Source organism: Budorcas taxicolor, chromosome 3 (genome assembly GCF_023091745.1).
Source record: "Budorcas taxicolor isolate Tak-1 chromosome 3, Takin1.1, whole genome shotgun sequence".
NCBI classification, from domain to species: domain Eukaryota; kingdom Metazoa; phylum Chordata; class Mammalia; order Artiodactyla; family Bovidae; genus Budorcas; species Budorcas taxicolor.
This window is the reverse complement of record NC_068912.1, coordinates 115,971,794-115,993,615: the sequence shown is the minus strand read 5'-3', so window position 1 is coordinate 115,993,615 and position 21,822 is coordinate 115,971,794. Positions and strand designations below refer to the sequence as shown.

The window sequence follows — 21,822 nt, the reverse complement described above, 5'->3', positions numbered from 1 at the left end:
AGCCCGGCAGGCTACAGTCCATGGGGTTGCAAGGAGTCGGACATCACTGAGTGACTTCACTTTCTTTCTTTTTTTTCAGTTCAGTTCAATTGCTCAGTTGTATCCGACTCTTTGTGACCCCATGGACTGCAGCACGCCAGGCTTCCCTGTCCATCACCAACTCTTGGAGCTTGCTCAAACTCATGTCCATTGAGTCAGTGATGCCATCCAACCATCTCATCCTCTGTCATCCCCTTCTCTTCCTGCCCTCCATCTTTCCCAGCATCAGGGTCTTTTTCCAGTGAGTTGGCTCTTTGCATCAGGTGGCCAAAGTATTGGAGCTTCAGCTTCAGCAACAGTCCTTCCAATGAATAGTCAGGATATTTGGGATATTTTACATAAAATATTTGTAAAGTATTTTATGTAAAATATTTGGGATAACTTTATGTAAAACATTTTCCATAAGCAGTAGGTATTCAGTTCTGAATGCTGAAGTAGGGGGAACGGTTGGATCTTAGATGACTCCCCCACCCCACAACGCTTTCCACTCAGGTGCACACACACCCAGCCCATCTACACACACGAGACCCTGCCAGCCGTGTGACCCTGGCCAGTTATTCAGACTCTCTAAGACTAGAGCTGCAATAGATTCAGTGGGCAGTGTGTCTAAGCACTGACTGCAGGACTGCGCAGGGCGGATGACTCTGGTTCCTTATGGAAGCCTGCGGGGAGGCTCCTCGGGCCGAGCCTGATGGAGACACAGCCCGTCCTGGGCCTTGGGGCAGGGAGGTGAACTAGACGGAATCCTCACCCTTCTGCGTTGCTGTAGTTTCAGTCACTAAGTTGTGTGCGACTCTTTGCGACCCTAGGGCCTGCCAGGCTCCTCCGTCCATGGGATCTCCCAGGCAAGAATACTGGAGTGGGTTGCCATTTCCTTTTCTCCAGGAGATTGTCCCAGACCAGGGATCAAACCCGAGTCTCCCGCATTGGCAGGTGGATTCTTTACCACCTGAGCCACCCAGGTCTTCCCCTTGAGATATTTCAGTTCTAGTGGGGAAGATGACAGATAATAAAATCAACGGTGAGTCACAAAGGTTGGAAGGTGGGACGTGGTATGGAGGGAAAAGAGCAGAGAAGGGAGCTGAGGGCCTCCTGGACAAGGTGGTATCTGATGGGGCACAGGGGTGGGGAGGTCACGTGGGTGTGGGAAGAGGTTCCCCAGCTTAGCACGGGACAAGGCCCGGGAGCAGTGGGACCACGCACGTCATGCTGACGTCGGTTCATAGCATGAGGGCGCCTACAGCGTCTGTAACATGTTCCCCGGCCATTACACGGAGAGCAGCGTTAACAGGGCGACGTGGCAGCCCACTAAGGGCTGCACTGTAACTTACTTAACCACTCCTCTATTGCTAGTCACAGAGAGTACAGAAACTTAACACGTCTATGATTAAAGCCAGTCATGCCATGATCCAGCTTTGGGAAATAAGCAGGACCACAGGCACTGGAGGGGTACACATCTCCCCGACTAAAAGTTTCCTGCAGGGTGTTTTCTTTCTGTTTTTAGAGCAAAAAGCTTCTCTGCATTTTAAATTTTTCTAAAACGTAATGCTTATAAATAATTAGGGAAAATAGAAAGTTACTATCACAAAAATTAATGAAGGGATGGGTGAGTTAACCCACTTGCTAGAAGGAAGAAGGCAGACTTCCCAGAGCAGGCCGAAACATGCATGACTGGCAGCCGTGTGACACTGTGTTCTAGCTGCATGATACACAGATGTCCTATCCACTGGTGACACTTTCACACCAGGCTTCTACTATTAAGGCTTCTAGAAATCAAAGAATTTTAAAAATGAAAAACAGCACAATGAACACTATGGGGAAAAAGTGAATATGGTTTGAAAGGACAAATAATTTCTTAAAAAAAAAATTAACTGTCCAGGAATCTGTATTCATGTGATTTGATGGCTAACACTTGGTTTATAGTTTTGCCAGAGCCCTGGAAGACAGACGTGTATAAAAACCAGGGGCTGGTTCAGGCAATAACCCCAACCTTGACTGCTTTAGATGGTATCACAGGATGATAATTTTTCCAGAATGGGTGGCCCGGATGCATGCTGCCGGCTTACAAATCTCATCTGGGGGCCTGACCCACGTGTCTTGCCGGCTCTGCTCTGCCTGCTGATTGATGGCGGCCTGACATGCCCCCAGCCTTCAATTTCCCTCTGCACCCCCACCATAAAGGCGTCTCTCCTGGAGATGGCAGGACGCTGCTCCTGGACACCGGCTTCCCGGGACATTTTGATGTCAAAGGAAAACAGCACTCAGACAGATTTCTGATGGCTGTTTTGGGCAGTAGAGATGGTTATTTCACCTTCTGTATTGTTGCAAAGCTTGAGATGAAGGGAACCAAGAAGCCAACCGCTGGCTGCAAGCTGAGTTTCCGGATCTTGTGAAATTAAGTTGAAAATTTTGCAGTACATTTTTCTGTCTTGTAATTATATGATACATCGAAGCATTTCTAAAGGAGCAATGCTTCCCTCAGTTATAACTTCAGAGACCAGATAAGGACTGCATATTTATAAACACCATGAAAAACAGAGAGCCCATGTGAAAAGGCAACTGGCGCGGTTGCGATCGTGGCTAAATGCTACAGAGAGAGGAGTTCCTGTCGGAGCTGAAATCCTGAACTGTGGCCGGGGAAAGATCAGGTGTGGGAGTTGTATAATGCATTTATCAATAAGATCGAGCTCTTGGATACTGTATTTTAAATTTAATTATAATAATTTTCTTGTAAATAAGAACACATTTTAAGAGACTCTGAAATATATAGAGAAACATTCCCCTGCTAATGTAATAAGATCTTAAAAATCCCACTGCAGAAATAATGTAGCAATTAAAATAGCATTTATAACTAAATATGTTTAAAATGTTTCTTCCTATAAAAGAGCAAAATTTTAAGCCATTTAAAATAACCATCTGTTTCCTTGTGATATAAAATTTTTAGTATCCTTGTGTAATTAATATTAATATCGCTTTCTGTTAATAACCTTATCTGTCAGAGAGTAAAGCAAAGATGTAAGGGAAGATATATTCATTGAAAGAAGTTCAAGAATGCAAAACCAACGTAATGTACAGATACTAAAGGAGTAAACACACAGAGAGCTTGAGGATAAGCCTGATCTGCACACAGCTCTCTCTCGACAATCTATCAGCTGTCTACCAACCTATCACCCATCACTCCACCTACCCACCTACCTACCTACCTATCTCATTTAGCCAGCCAGCCAGCCAGCCACCCCAACCTGTCTATCTCTGCTTAACGATCTATCAACCACCCTACCTACCTACCTAATCTCATCTGCCCCTCGGTCCATCCATCCCCCTCGCCCACTCCCAATTTCTCTCTCTACTGCCATCTATCATCTATCTACCTACCTACCTGCTGTTGCTGCTGCTAAGTCGCTTCAGTCGTGTCCGACTGTGTGACCCCATAGATGGCAGCCCACCAGGCTCCTCTGTCCCTGGGATTCTCCAGGCAAGAACACTGGGGTGGGTCGCCATTTCCTTCTCCACCCACCTACCCACCTACCCATCTCCTTTTAACCATCTTACAATTACTTGTATTTTTACAATCTCTCCTCTCTACCACCACTCGCACTCCTGTCTTTCTATTGGTATTTACAAACATTTTAAGCCCTCGAAGCATGTATTTGTAAATTCTACAACAGGAGGCAAGGGAGGGCTGGAAAAAGATCTGATCAAATTTTATTCTAAGAAGTGAAAAGGTCGCCAGGGAGACAGTATAATTAAAGTTCCTTAAGCGACTTGATTCCTAGGTTGAGAACCTGAGCAAAGTAAAGGAATACAGAATGAGTATTTTTCTGTCCCCAGAGTGGTATAATGCCATGAGAAAACGTCCTATATTGCTTAAAAATACACAATGTTATAAAATCAGATGTTCTAATGTTGCAAAAACCTCATTGAAAGTTTTATTTCATTTCTTAGAGAAAGGGCACATACATATTTGATGAATCTTTTCACACTACTCTACCTATATCTCACTGGATGTTGGGGCGGGGGTAAGTGATGCTTTCTCTTTCTCTCTCTCTTTTTAAAAAATTACCCTAAAATTGAAAGTTTGCAACTAAAACTGCTGGGACCAAACTAACAAACACAAGCAACTAACTGTAAAATTTAGTTTTTACAGTCAAACTAAAACTGTAAAACTGTCTGTGAAACTTGTAGACCCCCAGGAGAATAAGGGGGTGGGGGCCTGGACTCCCTGATTCCCCGCTAACCCACCTCACCCTCGTCTTTCTACACTGATGGTCACCCACGTGGACTCAGGAGTTAGCTTGTAAAGGCAATTACTCCTCCCTGAGAATCTGAGGTCACTCGACTGCCCAGGTTCAAGCCCAAACCTTTTGGGGATGCTTTTTCTAATCGTCCTTCCTACCTGGAGGTCTCCTCTCCAGCTAAGTCCCTTCATCATTCACCCCACGAAGCTCCCCACACACCATGCCTTTCCCAGCCTGGGACACACACCCTTCCCTCCACCCGGTAGGCCCACGTGCCCTCCTACCAGCATTTCAGGCCGAGTAACACATCTGTCTTCCCCAGAGCCATTTCCAAATACACCGTGGGGACCCACCACACATGTTGAAGTGCACGATGTTTGTTGAATGAATGAATGAATGAATGAACGGATAGAGCACCTTTACAGTCTCAGTGGGAAGAAGGCTTAGTAATTCACATATTCACTCAGAATCCCGTTTCTGAACACAAACATGTATATCACAGCTACCCCTTACTAATCACACTTTACTTCTCACTACTTGACCAAGTACATTTCAGTCTGTTTATTGATTATTTTTTTCTCTTTTCTCTTCCAGAGACCGAGGAATTCCTTCTTGATCCCCGGCGCCACTGCCAGGCTCAGGGCAGTGGATGACACACCATACTGCTGCTGCTGCTGCTAAGTCGCTTCAGTTGTGTCTGACTCTGTGCAACCCCATAGACAGCAGCCCACCAAGCTCCCCCGTCCCTGGGATTCTTCAGGCAAGAACACTGGAGTGGGTTGCCATTTCCTTCTCTAATGCATGAAAGTGAAAAGTGAAAGTGAAGTCACTCAGTCGTGTCCAACTCTTAGCAACCCCATGGACTGCAGCCTTCCAGGCTCCTCCATCCATGGGATTTTCCAGGCAAGAGTACTGGAGTGGGGTGCCGTGGTCAATAAATATTTGTGGAATAACTGAGGTTAAACATAAAATTAACTAAATGCCATGAAATGCATTTTCACAACCTAACCTAGATTATCCCTACTTACTTGAGCACTGATCTTACTTATGATTCTGAAGTGGCTTGAGATCACTGAAGGAAGGAAACTCAGTTTTAATCTCTGACCATCAACTGATTTAAAAATTTGCACAAGGGACTTCCCTGGTGGTCCAGTGGGTAAGAATCCACCTTGCAACGCAGGGATGCAAGTTCAATCCCTGGTTGGGGAACTAAGACCCCACAGGCTGTGGCGCAACTAAGCCCGTGGACTGCAGTGACTGAAGCCCAGAGAGTCGGCACGCCGAAACGAAAAATGCTGCGTGACACAGCGGAGACCCTGCCGCCGCAGCTACGACCTGACGGAGCCGGACAAATACAGACATATTAAAAGACCTGCCCAAGGTGCTCACACGGCCCACCGGGCATGTCTTAGCCAGAACTGAAACATTCCCTCCACCCTCTCTGTTCCACGTGAGCGGCGTTGGCTTTGCTAAGAACCAGTTTCTAGAGCAGCAGGCAAAGTGCTTTGTTTTAAACCTTAAAAAACTCCGAGAATTTTTATCACAGGAGATTGGCAGAAAGGCCCAGGAGCTCACTTTGCAAGCGCATCACACCACCCCCATCACCACGGGGTCCGCCCCTCTTTGGGGACAACCTAGCGACGATCCAGGTGGAGCCGGGAGTGAGGTCAGCACATCTGGTGAGCGAGGAAGATGCTGTGAGGATGCGTGGGCTGTGGCTTCAGGGGCCTGGTGAGACAAGGGGCTCGGGGAGGAGACAAACGAGAAAGCCAGATGGGATGACTCTGGACACAGTCACGGGATGGGAAGGGGCAGGGACCTGCTGCACCAGGCAGGAGACGAACAGACAAGTGGTGCAGTGCCAGCCAGGCCACAGTCAAGCTCAGGAGAAGGGACACCTGGGGGGAGGTGGCCAGCCACGTGGACACTGAGTCCTGAGCGGCCACGGGACTCGCCCGGACCCGGGCAGAGCACACCTGAGCCACAGAGAGGGAGCCAGGTGGGGGCGGGAGATCTGACAGAGAGACATCAGGGTGCAGACCAGCTGTCCTGGGCTCTAGAAACAAAACCAGGGGGACACACCACGCGCAGAGGGAGACGCGGGTGCCACGGGCAGGCAGTGGCAACGGGGGCTCGTGTCTGTTTTCTTTAAAAGATGAGTTTGGAAGACTTTAGGGAAACAAGAAAAAAGGGCAGGAGATGAGGCAGGGCTGCGGGGCGAGTGGGGGACACAAGGGAGGGAGGTCAGTGTGTGAGCGGCCAGCACACGCCCCGGGAAGTCAAGTCCCTAGAACTCACCACAGGAACTGGTCCTTCAGGGTCAGGCTAAGGGAAGACTCGTGCGTGAGTGGCCCTGCGTCTGCGACTCGGGCCACTGGGAAGATGAGACGGTGGGGAGGCTGGTGCGTCTAGAAGGACGCCTGGTTCTGCTGTGAATTTAACGAGCCTGAGTGAACCGGTCAACAGTCGTGCAAGGAGGTCGCTGGTCACGTGTGTGCAGTGGAGGAGGGGGCGTCAGGCTGGCTGTGACCTTGGTGGCCTTCCCTGTTCAGAGAGCTGGCTGGGCCCACTGGAGCAGGGCGTGGGATGAGGAGAGAAGCTGAGTCCTGAGCAACATCACCGATGTCGACCCTGCAGGTTGATGACGCAGACCTCTGGGCGTGGCAGCAGAACCCAGAGAAGGCGACGTCAGAGGCGCCAAGACAGGAGAGAGTCCAGCATGACGGAGCCGGCAGCGGGCTCCCCCGAGAAGCAGATGGCAAAGGGAGCCGTGGAGCGCCTGGGGTGGGCGGGGCGGGTGGCCCGGACACTGGGAGAGAGCGGGGTCCAGCCGTGCGGGGAGACGGCGAGACAGGGATGCGCCAGAGAGAAAGCACTCGGTGAGTAACCGGAGGCAGCGAGTGTAGACGGGGGTTCTGGGAGGGTGGGAGGAGGAGCGCTGAGAAGGAGTAGAAAGGTCAGAGGGACATGGAGCCGGGATGGGAGATGCCCGAGTGGGCCTGTTTGCTGAATGGAAGGACCCAACACCCAGGAGGATCTGATGGTACAGGAAGCAGGTGGGGTAACTGCAGGGGCAGAGTCCTTTGGGAGTGAGAGGTGATGGGTCCAAAGGTGGAGGGAGTGGGCGACGCTTTACAAGGGACGCCCCGTCCTCCGTGAAGGCTGTGGCTCCAGCTGCAGGGGGGTGTGGGGCTGGTGAAGCTTAAAGAGGGCCAGCAGGGGAGGGCGGAAGTGAAAGATTTGAGAGCACAATGTTCGAAACGGTATGCCGAAAAAGTACGCCGTATCTCATTTACGCTACTCTCTGTCAAAAACAATGGCAGAAAATGAAGAACTAAAAAGCCTCTTGATGAAAGTGAAAGAGGAGAGCGAAAAAGTTGGCTTAAAGCTCAACATTCAGAAAACTAAGATCATGGCATCCGGTCCCATCACTTCATGGCAAATAGATGGGGAAACAGTGGCTGACTTTATTTTTGGGGGCTGCAGACGAGGATTGCAGCCATGAAATTAAAAGACGCTTACTCCTTGGAAGAAAAGTTATGATCAACCTAGAGAGCATGTTGAAAAGCAGAGACATTACTTTGCCAACAAAGGTCTGTTTAGTCAAGGCTATGGTTTTTCCAGTGGTCATGTATGGATGTGAGAGTTGGACTGTGAAGAAAGCTGAGCGCCGAAGAATTGATGCTTTTGAAGTGTGGTGTTGGAGAAGACTCTTGAGAGTCCCTTGGACTGTAAGGAGATCCAGCCAGTCCATCCTAAAGGAGATCAGTCCTGGGTGTTCATTGGAAGGACTGATGCTGAAGCTGAAACTCCAATCCTTTGGCCACCTGATGCGGAGAGCTGACTCATTTGAAAAGACCCTGGTGCTGGGAAAGATTGAAGGCAGGAAGAGAGGGGGACGACAGAGGATGAGATGGTTGGATGGCATCACCAACTCAATAGACATGAGTGCGGGTAAACTCTGGGAGTTGGTGATGGACAGGGAGGCCTGGTGTGCTGCAGTCCATGGGGTCGCGAAGAGTCGGACACGACTGAGCCACTGAACTGAACTGAACTGAGTCACAACTGCCCCAATTCCTGAGCTACACAGCAGGTCCTTATTAGTTCCCTGTCTTACATATAGTAACGTGTGTCTTCTCAATACTCTGTAATGGCCTCTACGGGAAAAGAATCTAACCTGAGTGGGTGTGTCTGCACGCGTAACCGAGCCACTCTGCTGCACACCTGAAACAACACAACCTCGTAAACCAACTCTACTCCAATACAGACAAAAGAAAAGGCCATGAACCTTCCCTGCGCCCTCGGCCTGCTGCTCTGAGCTCGGTCCTCCGGACGTGCGGCTCCTGCTCGTCACCTTGACCGCTGTCTGCATGTGCCGCCCACTCCCCCGCCCTCCAGCTCCACAGGAGTGGGTCTTAACCCCAGCTGCACCCGAGAAGCCACCTGGGGACGCTGAGGCTCAAATCAGCCCCCCTCCCCGGCCCCAGAGGCAGTGCTTTGGAAAAGCACCCTCCAGAGCAGGACCATGGACCCCTCCCCTGGCCCCAGAGCCCCTCCTGCCTCCCAATCCCTCCATCCCTCTTTCTCTGATGGGGGTTCTGGAGCCTTCTCGAAATACACTGCTGTGGACACTTCCCCATTTGCCAGTGACCTTCTGGAAACACGGCCCCATGAAAGAGGCCTCTCATCCCTTAGGGAAGAGTGAAAGTGAAAGTGCTAATCGCTCGGCTGTGTCCGACTCTTTGCGACCCCATGGACTGTAGCCTGCCATACTCCTCTGTGGCATTCTCCAGGCAAGAAGACTGGAGTGGGTTGCCATTCTCTTCTCCAGGGGATCTTTCTGACCCAGGGATTGAACCCGCGTCTCCTGCATTGCAGGCAGATTCTCTACCGCTGAGCCACCAGGGAAGCAGAGGAAGTCTCAGCATCTCAGGAGACGGGCTATGCCTGGGTCTGCCTGTCAACGTCAGGCTCCCATTCAGTGTATGCATAGCTGGTTTGCTGAGCGTGAACGCAGAACCTCTTTCTCTCAGCTTCACTTTGTGAGCCTGGCCCACTTCGTGGCCTCTGAGTAGGGAGGACACTGAGATGACGCCTGGCACCGTGTGTCTCTGATGTGTCCTCAGCACAGGCCTGCAGACAGCCCTGGCCACCCTGAGTCTCCTTCCGGCAGGGTTTTCGGGGATGGGTGGTTCGCAGAAAGGCACGGTGGGTGGAGGTTAAGACACAGCCTGAGATGGATCCAGCCTTCTGCTACTTCTGTTTTCTCACCAAAGTGGGGATGGCACTAGCCCTCCGCCCCCACCCACCCCGGGGTCCTTGTGCCTGGCAGGCAGGGGGCGCTGGATGGACGCCAAGTGACGGCATCACTGGCGGTGGCGGCAGGACCACCGTGGGGCCAGCCACGTGCCCTGCCTTCTGTCTCGAGCGGTCCATCTGGGAAGCGGAGTTGAAAGTGTTGCTGAGGACAAGGCACCGCCATGGGTTGGCTGCAGTCATTCTCTCAGGAAAGGAAACAGCCTCCCTTGCCTTTGGGAAGGATGAGCTGGTGGCTGGCAGGACCCAGGGAGCCCAAGTCTACGCGGTCAAGGCCAGGGTTTTCTGCCCTCGGTGCTCCTGACTTTGAACAGGACGGTTCTCTGTCTCGAGGGAGCTGCCCCATGTTCACCAGCTTCTCTGCCTTCTACCCGCCTTGATTCCAGCGGCAAATCCCTCCAACCGTGTCAGCCACGACAACCTAAACTGTCTCGACACTGCCAAATATCCCCAGGGGAATGGCACACAAAAATCACCCTTGGCTGAGAACCTCTGGTCTAGATGAAGATACCGAGGGCCAGAGGGCCCCAAAGATTGGGACCCGGCACCATGGCGACTGGCAAGAGCATTCTTCTCGGCCGTCTGTTTAAAATGATTTCCAGACGTCTGCCAGGCAACTCGAGAATTGCGGGCCCGTGGGTTTGGAATCTTCTGCTCTGTGTCTGATACTGGGGGCAGCGTTTCCCCGGGGCCAGCACCTGCTGCTAGAAATAGCTGTTAGGGAAGAACTGAGCAAGCGAAGTACAAAGTAACAATGTTCTGATTGGGAGGGAAAAAAAAAAAACCACCTTTCCCCCCTGTGGCCAGATACCCTAGGAAGCTTCTGCTTTCTCCTCGGTCCCACGCAGAGAAAGGGAAGCAGGTTCCGCATGTAGAAGGAAACTGGGGTCATTCCTTTAATTAGGCCGACCAGCCTGGTGGGGGGATAGACGGCGGCGGCTGAGCCTGGGACTGCCCAACTCTGAGATGAGAGCCCGCCGGCCCTTTAATACTGAACGGAGCCGAGGGTTGATGACAACCCCCAGGGGATGGCTTCTGAATGCCAGCCAAGATTTGGGAGAAATGATGAGAAAGGCAAAGTTCAGGATCAGTGAGAGAGGGAAAACGTCTGCGTATCTTCCCTTAGAAAGCAAGCCTGATGAAAAGATAAACAATTTTTATGATATGTTGTTTCAATACCAAGAATTCATTTCTCCTTTAAGCAAACAGCAGAGGGGTAAACCATAAGCTTTGGAATGGGAAAGCCCTGGGTTTGAATTCTGGCTATTAAACGAGTGTGGTCTTAAGTTTCTCAGCCTTTTTGAACCTCACTTATCAAACAGGGATAATGACTCTCAGGAAACGGGCATTAGACGGCAGGCACCGGACAGAGACGGGCAGCTGCACAAACTCAGACTCCAGGCCGAGTGGCCGACAGGCACACAAGAGACGCTCAGCACTGCTGACGCCTGAGAGGCACAAGTGAAACCTACAGTGATGCATCCCTTCACACAGGTCAGAATGGCCACCAGAAAGTCTGCAGGTGATGCACGCTGGAGAGGGTGCTGAAACAAGGGAACCCTCCGACACTGCTGGGGGCACGTGAACTGGTAAGTCACTGTGAAGAATGGGGCTTCCCCATTCCCCGATGGCTCAGCTGGTAAAGAATGCACCCACACGGCAGAATGCCCTGGGTTTGATTCCTGGGTTGGGAAGATCCTCTGGAGAAGGGAAAGGCTACCCACTCCAGTATTCTGGCTTGGAGAATTCCATGGACTGTATAGTCCACGGGGTCGCAAAGAGTTGGACACGACTGAGCGACTTTCACTATGAAGAATAGTTTGAAGGTTCCTTAAAAATTAAAAGTACAGCTAACATATGACTCTGCAATCCCACTCCTAGGAGAATATATCTGGAGAAAACTCTAATTTGAAAAGATAAATGCACTACAGTGTTCACAGCAGCACTATTCACAATAGCCAAGAGACGGAAGCAACCTAACGTGCACTGACTGATGAATGGGCAAAAATGCGGTATGTATATGAACTACTACTCAGCCATAGAAAGAATGAAATAATACTACTTGCAGCAACATGGATGGATCGGGAGATTATCAAGCTAAGCGAAATAAGCCAGATAAAGACAAATATCATAGGATATCACTTACATGCGAAATCTGAAAAAAAGAAAAAAAAAAGATACACATGAACTAATTTACAAAACAGAGAAAGGCCCACAGAGGAAGAAAATAAACTCAGGGTTAATAAAGGGGAAAGGGAAGGGTACAATATAGGGATTTGGGATTAACAGATACATACCACATATAAAATAGACAGAAAGGAATTATTGTATAGTCCAGGGAACTATAGTCACTAGCTTGCAATAACCTAGAATGGAAAGGAATCTGGACAAGAATAGATATATACGTATAACTGTGCTAAAGACCCGAAACTAACACAGCATTGTAAATCAACTATCGTGCCCTCGCTCAGCTGCCAAGTCATATCCGATTCCATGATTCCATGGACCGTAGCCCACCAGGCTCCTCTGTCCATGGGATTCCCCAGGCAAGAATACTGGAGTGGGTCGCCATTTCCTCCTCCAGGGGGATCTTTCTGACCCAGGGATTAAAACCCCACCCCAGTACCCCCAGCTTCACCCCCATCTCCTGCACTGGCATACGGATTCTTTACTGCTGAGCCACCTGGGAAGCCAACTGTATTTCCATTAAACTCCCAGGTGAGAGCGGTACTGTCGTTCACTACCGCCACCTGCTGGCCAGATGCTAAAATTGCTAGCACAGAAGCCACGGAGAGAGAAAAGTGCTCAAGTTGTCGAAACTAAAATCAATGAACCGACAGAAAACATCCCCAGAACCCACATTTATGGCATAGTCTCTGTAATGTCAAGTTCAGGGCTGCCTGTCCCTCCTGGAGCTGGCTCTATGGGGAGGGAGAAACAAGGAAGTGCAGGACACGTGGGCCAGAGCAGAAATGTGTGTTTCTAACGGTGTGTGTGTGTTCAGGCGTGTCCGACTCTTTGCGACCCCACGGACCGTAGCCCGCCAGACTCCTCTGTCCACGGGAATCTGCTAGGCAAGAATGCTGGAGTGGGTTGCCATCTCCTTCCCCAAGGGATCTTCCCCACCCAGGCATCACATCTCCAGTGTCTCCCGCATCAGCAGGCAGGTTCTTTACCAACTGTGCCACCCGGGGAGCCTGAAGTCCTGTTAAAAAATGTCCATGATGAAAAAAAAAATATTTGAAAGTTTGCAAATACGTAAATTTTTGCTTCAGATTCAGGACTGGTTGTCCAATAACCACAGATTCAGGTGGGAAGATGTGTAGTTACACGGTGTGGAGGGAGCAGGCGGGCACACACACACCTTCCACGTGGAAGCGTGAAAGACGGGTATGGCTTTTGCACTTGGGGCTGACGAGGTCAGACAGTGGCCTGGTGCAGCCAGGCTGAAGTGAGATGTTCAAGCGGCAGTTAAAGCAATGCAATACTGCCGGCGAGATCAGGCCAGCCAGGGCGGCAGAAGATTAACTGCTGGAGTGCAGCAGTTGGGGACGGGGTGGAGCCGCCGGAACAAGCTGACAGCCGGGAGGAGAAGGGACAGGTTCTCTGGCTGCCACGCCGACAGGCAGACACTGGCAGGAGAGGCTGGCAGGCCTGCAGGCTTGCTGACGAGACACGCAGGGACACTCGCAGACAGTGCATGGGGCTCGTGGCGTTGGCTCGGGCCCTCAGCGCAGGTGGGACACACCTCTAAATACATTTTGCCCCGGAGCAAGGTAAGACCACCAAGTATACTACAGACGACGCCCTGAGGGTCCCTGGCTACCCACAGTCATGCTCTTAGCTAACACTTCTGGAAAAAATGACCTATAGAGAAAATGATTAATCAAAAAAAAAAAGAAAAAAAAAAATCCCAGGCTTCCAACGAGATTCCAGAGACTCCTCAGCCAATAGTTGTTGCAGAGATAATTGTTCTGAATCTATCAATAAAGCCGAGCTGCCCCTTCATTGACTGCGAGCACCAATTTCTTTCACCCGGGATTATAAGTTGGTGTTCACGGGCTTACTCCTGCCATTATGGTGATAAACAGTTTAAACCACAACAGGGTCTGACATGTAGATCAATTCTGGGTCCATAAAGAATCTGCACAACAGGTTCTGGGACAGGAATTTACAGCTGCCACTTTTTATTCTCTCTTGCTGCAAAAATTACTTCTGTCAAACACTTAGGAGAGTGAGGAAAAATGTAAAAAAATTAATTTTTCATGTACTACCGGAGCAGCCTTTCTCAACGCTGAAGCTCAAGATGAATACGTTTCTGCATTTAAAAAATTACTTGGAGCTGCATGCGGTGCTGAGTGGGAGTGGGTCCCAACCCTCCACCCTGACTGAGAGCCGGCAGACAGCAATTTGAAACCCTGAGCCAAGGTGTCTGCATTTCCTCTCGGGGCAGCTGTGGGTCTCACGTTAGCAACACCAAATTATATCAGACATTTAATTTTAAACCTCAGGTACTTAAATGTAAAACCTTACCAAAGTAATAGTCATAAAGCAGTGGGGCATTCCATCTCACAGAATGGATGCTTCTTTCTCCCGCACCCCCCACCCCGTGCTTAATTTAACCAGGACCTCCTGTTTTGTGGTTTTGCACACCACAACGTCATCTAGCTAATTAGGAGTTTGCTCACACCTTTGAAAAGCAGAAACCCCCAGGGTACCTGTGCATCCAGAGGGGAAGACTTGACAAAGTTCTCTGGAGCCAAAGTCTTAATTTAGAGTGGACGATGGGGTAGAGGAAAATGGAACCCCCATGCTACGTATTATTATGTACAATAAAAACGTGGGATAATAAGAAGGCATATTCACCAACACACGGGCACTCAGATTCAAAAGCTACTGTTGTCCCCCTGCCCCTGTTCCTGCAGCTCCCACTGGGTAAGCTTTTCTATGACTCTGACATCCAAACTAAACGAAACGAAACCAAACGAAAAAGCAGGTGAGTTCCAGAAAAACATCTATTTCTGCTTTACTGACCACACTAAAGCCTTTGACTGTGTGGATCACAATCAACTGTGGAAAATTCTGAAAGAGATGGGAATACCAAACCACCTGACCTGCCTCTTGAGAAATCTGTATGCAGGTCAGGAAGCAACAGTTAGAACTGGACTTGGAACAACAGACTGGTTCCAAATAGGAAAAGGAGTACGTCAAGGCTGTATGTTGTCACCCTGCTTATTTAACTTATATGCAGAATACAACATGAGAAACACTGGGCTGGAAGAAGCACAAGCTGGAATCAAGATAGTCAGGAAAAATATCAATAACCTCAGATATGCAGATGATACCACCCTTATGGCAGAAAGTGAAGAAGAACTAAAAAGCCTCTTGATGAAAGTAAAAGAAGAGAGTGAAAAAGTTGGCTTAAAGCTCAACATTGAGAAAACTAAGATCATGGCATCCGGTCCCATCACTTCATGACAAATAGATGGGGAAACAGTGGAAACAGTGGCTGACTTTAATTTTCTGTGCTATAAAATCACTGCAGATGGTGATTGCAGCCATGAAATTAAAAGACGCTTACTCCTTGGAAGGAAAGTTATGACCAACCTAGATAGCATATTCAAAAGCAAAGACATTACTTTGCCAACAAGGTCCGTCTAGTCAAGGCTATGGTTTTTCCAGTGGTCATGTATGGATGTGAGAGTTGGACTATAAAGAAAGCTGAGCACCAAAGAATTGATGCTTTTGAACTGTGGTGTCGGAGAAGACTCTTGAGAGTCCCTTGGACTGTAAGGAGATCCAACCAGTCCATCCTAAAGCAGATCAGTCCTGGGTGTTCATTGGAGGGACTGATGTTGAAGCTGAAACTCCCATACTTTGGCCATCTGATGCGAAGAGCTGACTCATTTGAAAAGACCCTGATGCTGGGAAAGATTGAGGGTAGGAGGAGAAGGGGACGACAGAGGATGAGATGGTTGGATGGCATCACCGACTCGATGGACATGGGTTTGGGTAAACTCCAGGAGTTGGTGATGGACAGGGAAGCCTGGTGTGCTGTGGTTCATGGGGTCGTGAAGAGTTGGATACGACTGGGCGACTGAACTGAACTGACATCGAAACCAGAGACATGGGGGAAAAAGATAAAATGATTAATTAAAAAAAAAGGTAGAGTTTGTATTTCACTGCGACTTAGAGAGAAAACACGACAGAGAGCCCTTAATCCCTGTTTCTTTTGTGGTTATTTTCCAAGTGTGGCAGGGAATGCAGATGCCAAGTTGAGGTCCTGAAATCCACACATAAATGTGTTCTCTTGAAGTCAGCCATCGGATCCTGTGCCCTGGTTTTTATTAACAATTGCTTGGGGTATGGCAGGATGGTGCCAACCAGAGGGAAGCCAGGATGTATTCCGGATGCAAATGGGTCCCAGTCGCCTAAAGTTCTTGACAACGTGCGCTCCGATCCAGGAAGTCTAGCTGGAGCCTGGGACTCTGCGATTCTAGCCAACTTCCAGGGGCTGACAGATACCACTTAGTCCGTGGACCACACTTTAAGAAGCAAGGATTTCAAGCGACGGTTCTCAGACTTCAGCCTACAGCATCATTCCATGGGGAGTCTGTTAGCACAGAAGCTGCTAGGCGCCACCCCTGAGTTTTAGATTCAGTGGGTCTGGGAACATCCCCTGGAGGAGGAAATGGCAACCCCACTCCAGTATCCTTGCCTGGAGAATCCAACGGACAGAGGAGCTTGGTGGGCTGCAGTTCATAGGGTCTCAAAGAATTGGACACGACTGAAGTGACTTAGCACCCACGCATAGGACTGGGGTGGAACTTAAGAATTTGTATTTCTAACCAGTTCCCGGGCGATGTTGCCATCATGGGTCTGGGCAGCTTTTCTGAGAAGTGCTGATGCAGAGAGTCTGAGGCCTAGAATCAGGCCACCTGGGTTCACATGGCAGCTTCACCAGGACGTGACTTTGCATAAGCGATATTGAGCCCTTCTGTACCAGAGTCTCCCCCACTGGAAATGGAGCTAGGAGCAGTGCCCACTCCATGGGGAGCAAACGTGATGATCCACACGAGGGCCTCAGTATCATTAGCTCTTTTTTTATCATGACTACCATTTCTCGTTTCATTCATATCTTGGGTGTGACAGAGCCATCCGTCCTCAGGAAATACAGATGTCAAGGAAAATCCCTGTGAAACTGCAGGAACCTTACTTCTGTGAAACATTCTGTTGTCTCTCTGGATCTTTGCTTCTTAACATGTCAGCTCTAAGTTTTAAATGAGGTGCTAATTAACTCTGCAATTAACACATTATTTATTTATCTGGCTGTGCTGGGTCTTTGTCTCCTTGCGGTGAGGGGCGCTACTCTCTGGTTGCGGGTCGAGGGCGGCTCGCTGCAGTGGCTCTTAGTTATGGAGCACAGATGCTAGGCACGGGCTTTCAGCTGCTGCAGCTCCCAGACTCCAGAGCACAGGCTCGGAAGCTGTGGCTCACCGGCTGAGCTGCTCCACGGCGTGTGGGCTCTCTCCAGACCAGGGATGAAAGCAGAGTCCCGGGCACTGGCAGGCAGGTTCTCAACCACTGGACCACCAGGGAAGTCCTAATGTTGCAATTTTGACCCCTTTAACCAGCCCATTCTGAAGCAGATCAGCCCTGGGACTTCTTTGGAAGGAATGACGCTAAAGCTGAAACTCCAGTACTTTGGCCACCTCATGCGAAGAGTTGACTCATTGGAAAAGACTCTGATGCTGGGAGGGATTGGGGGCAGGAGGAGAAGGGGACGACAGAGGATGAGATGGCTGGATGGCATCACTGACTCGATGGACGTGAGTCTGAGTGAACTCTGGAAGTTGGTGATGGACAGGGAGGCCTGGCGTGCTGCGATTCATGGGGTCGCAAAGAGTCGGACACAACTGAGCGACTGAACTGAACTGAACTGATCACTCATCTCAGATAGACGGGGAAACAATGGAAACGGTGAGAGACTTTATTTTGGGGGGTTCCAAAATCACTGCAGATGGTGACTGCAGCTGTGAAATTAAAAGATGCTTGCTCCTTGGAAGAAAAGTTATGACCAACCTAGACAGCATATTAAAAAGCAGAGATGTTACTTTGCCTACAGAGGTCCGTCTTGTCAAAGCTGTGGTTTTTTTCAGTAGTCATGTATGGATGTGAGAGTTGGACTATAAAGAAAGCTGAGGGCCGAAGAATTGAAGCTTTTGAACTGCAGTGTTGTAGAAGACTCTTAAGAGTCCCTTGGACTGCAAGGAGATCCAACCGATTCATCCTAAAGGAAATCAGTCCTGAATATTCACTGGAAGGACTGATGCTGAAGGTGAAATTCCAATACTTTGGCCACCTGATGAGAAGAACTGACTCATTTGCAAAGACCCTGATGCTGGGCAAGATTGAAAGTGGGAGGAGAAGGGGACGACAGAGGATGAGAGGTTGGATGGCATCACTGACTCAATGGACATGAGTTTGAGCAAGCTCCGGGATTTGGTGACGTACAGGGAGGCCTGGTGTGCTGTGATTCATGGGGTCGCAGGGAGTTGGACATGACTGATCATTCTTCTCTGCTCTTCCTGCCTGTCTTCATTTTGCTGTATTCCAGCTAACACCTGGTTCTTGAAACGTTGCTCAGGTTTGCAGTTCCGTGTGGCCCCTCAGCTGTCCCAAGTGCCCCTTTCCTCCTCTCCGAGTCTTGGTCCAAACAGCTTTCACGTTTAGAACGTCCTTCTGCAGTTTTGCACACACAAGGAATCCATCTGGTTCCTGAAACGTCGCTCAAGTTTGGTTCTCTTTGGGAAGTTTTCTGTGATTAACTCTCTCATCCTTAAACCAACTGCGCAGTTTCCGCCTGGGCGTTCTCCACCCATACCCCACTGCAGGCTCACACTGCTTTCTCATCTCTTGTGTCCAGGCTTCGCGCTCTGGGGCAGCAGGAGGCCTAACTAGTCTTTCACAAACACGCTACAGGAAAGAACAATGGGCACCCGGGCGTTAGCGTGTGAGAAATCACTTGGTACATTTAAAAACAGCATTCATCTGGTGGTGACCTCAGTTGTACAGGTACTTTATAAAGATGTCTGTATAGCCGATGAGATGGCTGGATGGCATCACCAACTCAATGGAGATGAGTTTGAGTAGACTCTGGGAGTTGGTGATGGACAGGGAGGCCTGGAGTGCTGTGGTCCATGGGTTCTTGAAGAGTTGGACACGACTGAGCGACTGAACTGCACTGCACTGAACTGTACAAACCGAGGCAATCACCTTCCGTGGGGAGAGGCTCCCATCCAAACCAATTGTCTGGAAATCGGGGAGTCTGATGAGACAAGGTGTGGGGGCGCTTTGGCTCACACCCGTGACCAGAGGCAAAGAGCTACTGGGTATAGGGAGAGTTAGCTAGTAAGGTGTTTTTTGGGGGGGTGGGGGGCGGGGGCTGCACTTTGCAGTATGTGGGATCTTAGTTCCCTGACCAGAGATCGAACCCGTGCCTCCTGCAGTGGAAAGGCAGAGTCTTAAGCACTGGAGCTCCAGGGAAGCCCCCTAGCGAGTCTCTGTGCAAACGGAATATTTGTAAAGAACGGATTTTAGATTCATGTGCTGCTTCCAATGTTTTTCCTGAAAAAATATTCTGAGCGTGTGGGAGGCCAACACTTGGGGTGAAACTTGTTCTTGTTTATTATTACATAGTTATACTCCCCAAACATAACTCTTATGGCACATAAAGAACCAAGCCCAAAGGCTGCTGCCCCAATCAGGCTGCGCTAGGGGCTCAACAGTTCTCATCAGACGAGGAGAGCTCTGGCCAGGGGCAGCTGCTGGGCAAGGCAGGGCTAGGGCGGTGTGTGCACCAGGCCGAGGAGGCCCAGCTCAGGTCCTCCTACCCTCAAACACGAGTGCGCCTTCTCAGAAAGAGGGCGACGGCATAAACCCGCTAGGACAAAGACTAATGCTAACTGAAAAAATGGATACACTGCAGAGAACTGGCCAATGCAACTAAGTATGTGATGGAGAAGGAAAGGGCAACCCACTCCAGTATTCTTGCCTACAACTTAGTGATTAAAACAACAAGTATGTGGACTACTTGCCCCTCCAAAAAACAAACTGTCTGTGGCAACAAGAGCACCTACTCAGGGGCAGAAGCCACAGGCGGATGGTCCCCTGCACAGCTATGGACCACACAAGGGCGGGAAGAGCACACCCATTTGAAGATAAGAACACGGAGGTCGCCTGCCAAGGCTGTCCCGTCGGCAGGGGGAGCGGGGAGGGGGTCTGCTTGAAACACAGCCCCATCTGCTGAGACACCGGGCCTTCTGCGGCCTCGATGACTGTGAACGCACACATGTCACATTACAAGGGAATAAACTGCAGGCGGCTAATGTGTGACGACTTTAGCCCCGTCACTGAACTTCTGGAGGTGCTGTCATGATACCAGACAAGAGGTGAAACGCCCAGCCCCCGAAGAGGCTGGAGGCAGAGGTTTGCTCTCCACCAAAGCATCTCATTTTGTCTGAGGAAGGAGACGGGAGCAGGGTGCTGGGCTCTGGGTGAGGCTGTGTGTACGCCCCAGGCCCGCGAGGTCACAGCACCCTTCAGCGCTGCCTTCCCAGACCCCGCTTCTCCTCCTGGGCCTGGAGATGCCTCTCCTTAAGGCCTCTGCTGACGGAGGAATGTGGGGTGGCTGGAGACAAGGATGATGTTTACCCAAAGTACACGTCCTGCGGCAGCAGCTGCTGGGTCTACAGGGAAGACCTGATGCTGAATCTTTTAATTAGAACAAATTATGCTAAAATTACTCTAAAATCCTGTCTGATAGATGGCACAGTACAGTGGGAATTCCTTGAAATACCGGTGAACAGGCCATAGACAAAAGTGCCACAGGCAAAGCATGTTGCGGTAAGTGGGGCCTCGATTCTGCATAATTTATGCGCTCACACATATGTCAAGATGGTTTCCTGGGAGCACATTTGTTTCCCAAGAAGATGTCCACACTTGGAGGAAAAAAAAAAAAAGCAAGAGGGAAGACTCTCCCAAACTTTAGAGGATATACCAGGAACCTGGGACAACGGACAAGGAGGAAGAATTATGTGCTTCGATTAGATGACAAAAAAGTGAAGCCTGACCACCAACATGAAGGCCATGTCGTGGCGGGCCGCGTGAGCAGGGGCACAACCTCTCCCAAAGCCTCAGTTTCCCAATCTGTCAAGTGGGGCGAACCTCCGCCGCGTCCCTGCACCGGAGCGGGACACGAGGTGCCGTGGGTGAGGCGGCCGATTGAGGACGCAAGGCGTGACACCGTCGGCAGGGCGGCCGCGCTCACAGCAGAGCGTTGCCTCCAGCCTCTGGTTGACAACCGAGGACCGCAAGGCGGCCCGGGTCCGCGGGGCCTTGCCTCTCTCTTACCACTGCTGATGGCTGAGTTTGCAATGACCGTAGCCTCGCTCCACTGGTCGGCACTGGAGACAGAGTAGGACCGCTGCTGCATGCCGTCCGCTCGGCTGGTGAAGGAGCCCAGGCTGACGCCGCTCGCCATCTGAGACCCAGGCGCACTAGTGACATTCCCTAGGAATAAACAAGTCAGGTGAACACCAGTGCGCACTGCACACCCGAAGCCGGCACGAGTTAGTCTAGGGGGCTACGCGCCTGCGCACCGTGGACCTGACGCCGCGCGCCTGGCGTCCAGATTCACGAAAAGGAGAGGCAGCACGTGAAACAAGAACGTTCCAGAGGAAGACGGCGAAGCAAGCCTTATGGTGCTCAACAAAGAAACCCAAGGCTTCAGGAGGCTGCAACCACCGCAAGCCAAGGCAAAGACGTGCATCACCACCTCTAGGCGGAGCAGCGGTGAAGACAGGAGACCCACTTTTGGGGAAAAAAAAAAAAAAAACTACTCCCGGTGGGGCCTCCCTGGTGGCGCAAGGGTCAAGAAACCACCTGCCAACAAATTAGCCTTGGATCGATGCCTGGAAGATCCCCGAGAGAAGGAATCCAGTCCAGTATTCTTGCCTGGAGATTGCCACGGGCAGAGGAGCCTGGAGGGCTACAGTCCAAGGGGTCGCAAGGAGTTGGACACGGCTGAGCGACTAACAACAACGATATTCCTAGCAGGCCAGCGAGACAAGGCGGGTCCTGGAGGAGTCCTGCTGCGTCAACGTATCGGTGCAAGCGAAAACTATCGCCAATCGGATTCCACTGTCTGGTGCCAGAGAGTTATTCTCGT

The 21,822-nt window shown here is 50.4% G+C and overlaps 1 protein-coding gene across 2 annotated transcripts in view; it reads right to left on the bottom strand.

Moving 5' to 3' along the window:
* The window catches only part of AGAP1 (ArfGAP with GTPase domain, ankyrin repeat and PH domain 1), a 568,353-nt gene that overhangs the window by 139,226 nt on the left and 407,305 nt on the right, over window positions 1–21,822 (bottom strand). Inside the window, exon 12 of one of the 2 annotated variants that reach the window (XM_052638291.1) lies at window positions 21,006–21,164. The exons of the other annotated variant lie outside the window; for it this stretch is intronic. Coding sequence (XP_052494251.1) covers window positions 21,006–21,164 — 159 coding nt within the window. The remainder of the gene's footprint in view (window positions 1–21,005; window positions 21,165–21,822) is intronic. 2 annotated transcript variants of the gene reach the window in all.